Source organism: Phalaenopsis equestris, unplaced genomic scaffold (genome assembly GCF_001263595.1).
Source record: "Phalaenopsis equestris unplaced genomic scaffold, ASM126359v1 Scaffold000511, whole genome shotgun sequence".
Lineage (NCBI taxonomy): Eukaryota > Viridiplantae > Streptophyta > Magnoliopsida > Asparagales > Orchidaceae > Phalaenopsis > Phalaenopsis equestris.
The window spans coordinates 1,591,312-1,597,576 of record NW_018164951.1 but is presented as its reverse complement, the minus strand read 5'-3'; the positions used below and the strand labels follow the sequence as shown (position 1 = coordinate 1,597,576).

At 35.4% G+C, this 6,265-nt stretch overlaps 1 protein-coding gene across 1 annotated transcript; it reads left to right on the top strand.

Moving 5' to 3' along the window:
• The first annotated feature begins 2,385 nt into the window (after positions 1–2,385).
• On the top strand, positions 2,386–3,413 carry LOC110028404 (protein FAR1-RELATED SEQUENCE 6-like). The gene is made up of 2 exons (XM_020730237.1): positions 2,386–2,475; positions 2,901–3,413. Exons 1-2 carry the CDS (start codon positions 2,386–2,388, stop codon positions 3,411–3,413), a joined length of 603 nt encoding a protein of 200 aa, XP_020585896.1.
• Positions 3,414–6,265: the final 2,852 nt, after the last annotated feature.

The following is a 6,265-nucleotide window of genomic DNA, read 5'->3' as shown; positions in this document are numbered from 1 at the left end:
TGATGGAAGTTGTTAATATTTTTTTAATTTTAATGTTCTCTGTTCTTGCATAAAATCGGCTTAATTCAAGTTCACTAGTTGGGTTTTGCTAGTTGATTCTTATCGAGTAACTGAGGTCAATGGAATCTACATAAATTTAATTTTTGTTTGATTTTTAATTGACTCAACTCATTTTAATTTTGATATGGAAGATTGTAGAAAATATATATATCAATTATAGGATGTGATTGGGAGATGGTGGTGTAAGCTTGAGAATTTGATGGGGCAGGACACATTAAAGATCTTCTCAGTTGAACTTATCGAGCTTGAGCTTGTCTAAGCTTGGTTTGTGGGCTCGTGAGTAGGTTCGAAGCTCGAGAGTAGGTTCGACTAGTTAGATTTTGGTCACATCAATGTATGAGTTGCAATAGTATCTCTTATGCCATTGATAATTTGGATGGCTTATCCGGTGTGCTCATCGCAATTTCTTCTGTTGTTGTTGTTATTAGGGCTCGTGAGTAGGTTCGACTAGTTAGATTTTGGTCACATAAATGTGTGAGTTGCAATAGTATCTCTTATGCCATTGATAGTTTGGATGGCTTATCCGGTGAGCTCATCGCAATTTCTTCTGTTGTTGTTGTTATTAGTACCCGAGCCAAGTTTAAGCTTATCATTTGAACTTAAACGTAAGCTCGGTCTTGTCATTTGAGCTTTAGTTTGTATTTTGATGAACAAGTTGAGCTTAAGTTAGATATGACTTGAGCTTGGCTTAACAAATTTACACCGCTGATTGGAAGAGGTGCTCAAGGGAATGAGGCAAACAAATTTAGCAGGCATTAATAAGTGACTTGCGAGTTTCATTGCAATTAAAAAGTACCAAGTATATTAAAACATAGTATATGAAGATATAAACAATTTGCACTTAGAGACTGACAGAAAATTGTTAATAAGGGAAGGCCTTGATGATGATATTCGTAAAATATTAATGTGTATAGGGATTTGATGGGGCCACTTATAAATGTCATCTTTGGTCTAGCCTTATTGGCGGACAACCTTGAATAGATCATCTTTAATAAATATTAAGACTAAGATTTTGATATTTAGAAAAAGAAATTGGCACAAATAAAATTTGAGCCGGAGAAGCATGATGATAGTGGGGTGGAGGAATGACGCACTTGTGGGTGAAATTGAAAACTTGTTATGTCAAATGGAGAAAATTTTTCATACAGAGTTCGAACAGAGCTCTGTCTGCTAGCTCCAGTAATTATCGTTACGTGTGTTACATTGGGCCCACTTCAAAAAATATTAATGTGGAACAGTGGAGATTATTGAAGTGGAACCGTGAAGTTTATTGAAGTAATTAAGGGTTATTGCGGCGTTATTGGAGTTAATACCCTAATTTATTGAAGTAATTAAGGGTTATTGGAGTTAATACCCTAATGACCTCTCATTAACCCCCCAATAACCCCTAAATAACACCGAAAAACTATCAGAGCGAAACCACGAAGATTCACCGTGAGGTGTTATTGAAGTTAATAACCCAATAACCCCAAAATAACACCAAATTTTTTATTGGGGGGTTATTGCAACTTATTGGAGCTGTTTTAAGGGGGTTCTTGAAGTAAAATTATGGAGATTATTGGAGTGGTTCACCGCGCGGTGTTATTGGGGGTTATCCCGGTGTTATAGGAGTTAATGTCCCGATAATCCCCAATAACCCTCAATAACCCGAAAAAAAATTTGCGTACATAAGACGTACGCAGCGCTCCCTGTGTCGTCCAATGGTCGCTTGACAAATTAGCAATGTTGGTCCCACCGCCTTTATTCAAACGCGACCCGTCGACTCGGACCGCTCTGTTATAATCGAGTTATAACTGAGTGGTACAGGCGGTGTAACCGAGCGGGACATTACCGCGGTACCGCTCTAATAATAGGGTTGTAACCTTCCTGTAACCTCAAGACGAATGAACCGCGCTTATAACGTCGTCTCGTAACTGAGATCTAACACAGCGCCGTGTAACCTAGCAATATAAACGAGCTATAACTGAGCCGTAACCGAGTGTAACCGAGAGTTCATACCTCGCGTTGTAACCTAGCAGTATAACTGAGCTGTAACCGACGCAGTAACCTACGCTATCTGTTGTACCGAGGCTGTGTAACTCCTTGGTAACCTCTGCACCCCGCCCGACCAATGTACCTTCCGTGTAACATTCCTGTAACATCCAAAGCAAGGTACCACGGGTTTGTAACTTGGTTGTAATCTGCGAGAACCCTTCGCAATCACGGAGCCGTAAATTAATTATAACCGCTTGATAATCTTCTTTAAAAAAATCAGAGCGCGTGAATGCTACTATTTAAGCAGCAAAAATCTAGGGTTTACTGTTTTATTACATTTTGATGATGAAGATGGACCACACAATGTGGCATTTCGTCTCTGACGGGGAAGGAGAAGATACATTTCCAGCCAACAGAGAACAAGTCGATGTTAAAGTGGAGGTATATTAGTTGTTTGTTTGTAGTTCTGTATTTTTTTTAGAGAAATACCTCTGTATTTTTTCTGTCGGGATATCTTTGTTTCTTGGTGTTTAGGCCTGTTTGTTTGGTGTTTTCGTTGTTGTGTTTCTTGTTGTGTTTTATGGTGATTTCCTTTGTGTGTTATGAGGTAGAGATCTTCAGTTTTTTATTAAAATGTAGTCTGTTTTTAGGGTGATCTTATTTGTTGTATGATTTATAAGAATATTATGGATGTGAATGTTTGTAAAGTTGTGATTTTTTTTTGTTTGTTGTGATGTGCTAATTAGGGTTTATTATAATGTTCTTATTTGTTGTGTATGTTTCTTATTTGTAGGCTTGTTTGTTGTAGTAAAATATTTATAGGGTAGTTTAATAGTAGTTTAATATAGTTTTATATTTGTTTGCAGTTGGATGAGAGTGAAGCTAAATGTAGAGATGAAAGTGCAAATATTTTACTTGAAACTGTTGTCCACAATGACAAAGAAGCTTACGGAGTATATTGTGCTTACGCTCATCATATCGGATTTAGTGTCCGTAAGGAGCACGACACGTTCTGGCCTAACTCCAAGAATCTTAAGATGAAAGACTTTGTTTGTGGGAGAGCAGGTTTCAAGAAAGAGTTGAAAGCCACACAAATTGTTAAATACAAACGAGCGGACACAAGAAGCGGTTGTCCGACAATGATTCGTGATGCAGTTGATGTTGAAGGCAATTGGACAATTAAAAAATTCATTGAGTCTCATAACCACTCCTTAGCAAACACTGGTGATAAGCATCTCTTGCGGTCTAGTAGAAAGATAAGTGAAGTGAATGCAGAGGTTCTCAAATCGATGACACAGTCAGAAATAAGACCTAGAGATGCGTTCAACTTTCTAGCCACAAAAGTTGGGGAGTTGAGAAACTGGAGTGCACTAAGATAGATGCTTTTAATTTCATTCAAATAGAGAGGCGATGTAGAATTGAAAATGGCGATGTCAATGCTTTATTGCAACTTTTCACAGAGAGACGTGTTGAGGATAGCATGTTTGAGTGGAACTTCGAAATTGATGAGAGTGGTCGAGTTTTTTTTTGTGTGACGACACTTTGAAGCATGATTATGATTGCTTCGGTGATGTTATCATTTTTTATGCTAGCTATAAATTAAATAGATATAACTTGTGTTGTGCTCCTTTTGTTGGTGTTAACCACAATTGACAGAATGTTTTCTTTGGCGTTGGTTTTTTGTCAGAGGAGAGGACAGAGTCTGTCAAATGACTTTTTAAAACTTTTCTTTGTATTATGGGCGACAATCATCTAATTACAATATATACTGATCAAGACCAAGCAATGGGAAAAGCCTTAGAAAAAATCTTGCCAAATACACAACATAGATTATGCTAGTGACACATATATAAGAAGTTGCATACAAAGGTTCACTGCGGGTTAGCGAATAAAATAATAGCTAATCTTTTTTATAAGTGTATGAGCAAATGCGAGTCTGAAGAGAAATCTGAAAAGAGAAATTTGATAACTCATGGGAGATGATGATTGAGAGTTGTAATCTACAAGATAACGTTTGGTTAGATGAGATGTACAACATCAGAGATAAGTGGGTTACAGCCTTTAATAAGATGAATTTGGAATGAGAATTTTATCCACCCAGAGAAGTGAATCAACAAATAATATTTGTAATGGTGTCACTAAGCCCACAAGTTATATTACTGATTGTTTTTTGGGCCTTGAGTAAGTCATGAGAACATGAAGGCGTAACGAGAAGGATAAAGATTATAAATCTGATCAATCTGTGATCACTTCAGTTGCTAAAAACAGCCCTATATTGAGGCAGGCATCTGTATTTTACTCAAGGAAGCTCTATAATATGTTTAAGGTAGACTTTATTCATGGATCATGTGGTCTTCAATTGCACGCCTCTATGAACAACGAAAATGAATTTTTTATTAATAATTTGGATAATCACACCACAAACAAAACTTGGGTGGTAAATTTTGATCCTTTCAGTTCGGAGGCTCAATGTAGTTGCAAAAAATTTGAAATGATGGGGCTATTATGTGCTCACTCTCTACGAGTATTAAACTTTCTACACATTAAGAAGATCTCAGATAAATATCTCGTATTGAGATGGTCTGCAAATGTAAAAAGAGATGTGTATAATAATGATGCATACAAGTACTTCCAACAGTCACAAATGTGGAATGATGGTAAAGGTAGCCTAATATTCAAAACATACATGCAAAAAATGTCATATTTATGCACTAATAAAGCCAAGGGAAATGAAGAGGCTGAGCAGTGTATAAATGATTCAATGAAAAAATTATCGTTGGATATTGATAATATAATAAGTGTAAGATGTTCAAAGTCAGGGAAACAAGCTAAAAAAAACAAAAATCAAGTGAATAACCAATCAAATCTTGTTGATCCCGCCAAAATGCAATCTAAAGGAATATCCAATGTCAGGCTAAAAGGTTACTGAGAGAGAAAGAAAAGAGCAAAAGGTATATCTTGGTAAAAATTTTTGTTTTTTTTTCTTGGGTGTTTTATCCAATAACAAGTTTAGACTGATTGCTTGAAAACTTAAACAGGTAAACCGGTTGAAGTTTCTAGCAGTCAAGAACCCAATGATTTAAATCCTTATCCAAACATATCGTCACTGCCTGATTTTCTAACACAGGTCAAGAACCATTTGTTATTTTTTGCTGTTTTGTGTATCTTATAATAATTTTGGTGCTTCCAAATGCAAAATTTCTTTCCTCCAAGTCACAGGAAATCATACACTGCAATGATGACAGATTCAATACATGATCAGTAAGTAATTTGACATATTCTTTGATTGAAATGTTTTTATTTATTATTATTAACAAATATGTTCATTTGTTTTTTTTACACAGGTTCTAATCAAGATATAAGCAACATTTATGCATCGATGACAATTTTATTGAGACATTAATTTTGGTGTACTTTTTTTGAGGAGGATGTATCTAGAAATTTGTATGCATTATTGAAATTTTGTTGAGGAGGATGTCTTTAGGGCATTTGTATTTACGACAATATTATTGATACATTTGTAATTCTGAGATTTTCTTTTGAAGGGGTATTGTTTTTTTTTTTTTGGCAACCTCTGTCTGTTTCATTACCCTTGGTTTAGAGGAAACTCTCTTATGGACATTATGAGAACTCAATTTTATAAAGAATTTGTCTGTCTCCTGATGTTCTCAACTCTGTTAATATGGATGGTTGTTTCATTATCTCTATAAGAACTGCATAAACATCATTTTTTCATACCGTTGGCCAACCTTTTTCAGTGGCTCATAAAATCGAGTGGTGCAAAGATAAGAGGAACCAACTTCAGAATGTTCAATATTTGTTTATGGAATGGAATACCTCAAAGCTGTAATAATACATTTAATTCCAGCTGTAATGATCAAATCTCTGTAAACAATAATCTGTGATATGGATTTACATTTAAGTTAGCTTTCAAAAACAACACATAGCATATATCAATTCCTCACCACATAGCATATACATTTAAACTAGCTTTCATTCTCTCTATAAGAACTACATTTAAGCTAGCTTTCAAGGAAAATTATATAATAAGATTTTCTATCTGAAATGCCATGGCTGCTAATCAAATGCACAAATTTCTCACCACATTATATATGGCAACAAAATATAGGGCAACAAAATGCAATAGCGGCTATACAACAACACAATATACACAATCAACACAATATCCACAATCACAAACATATGACAACGATATGCAATTGCTGCTGAA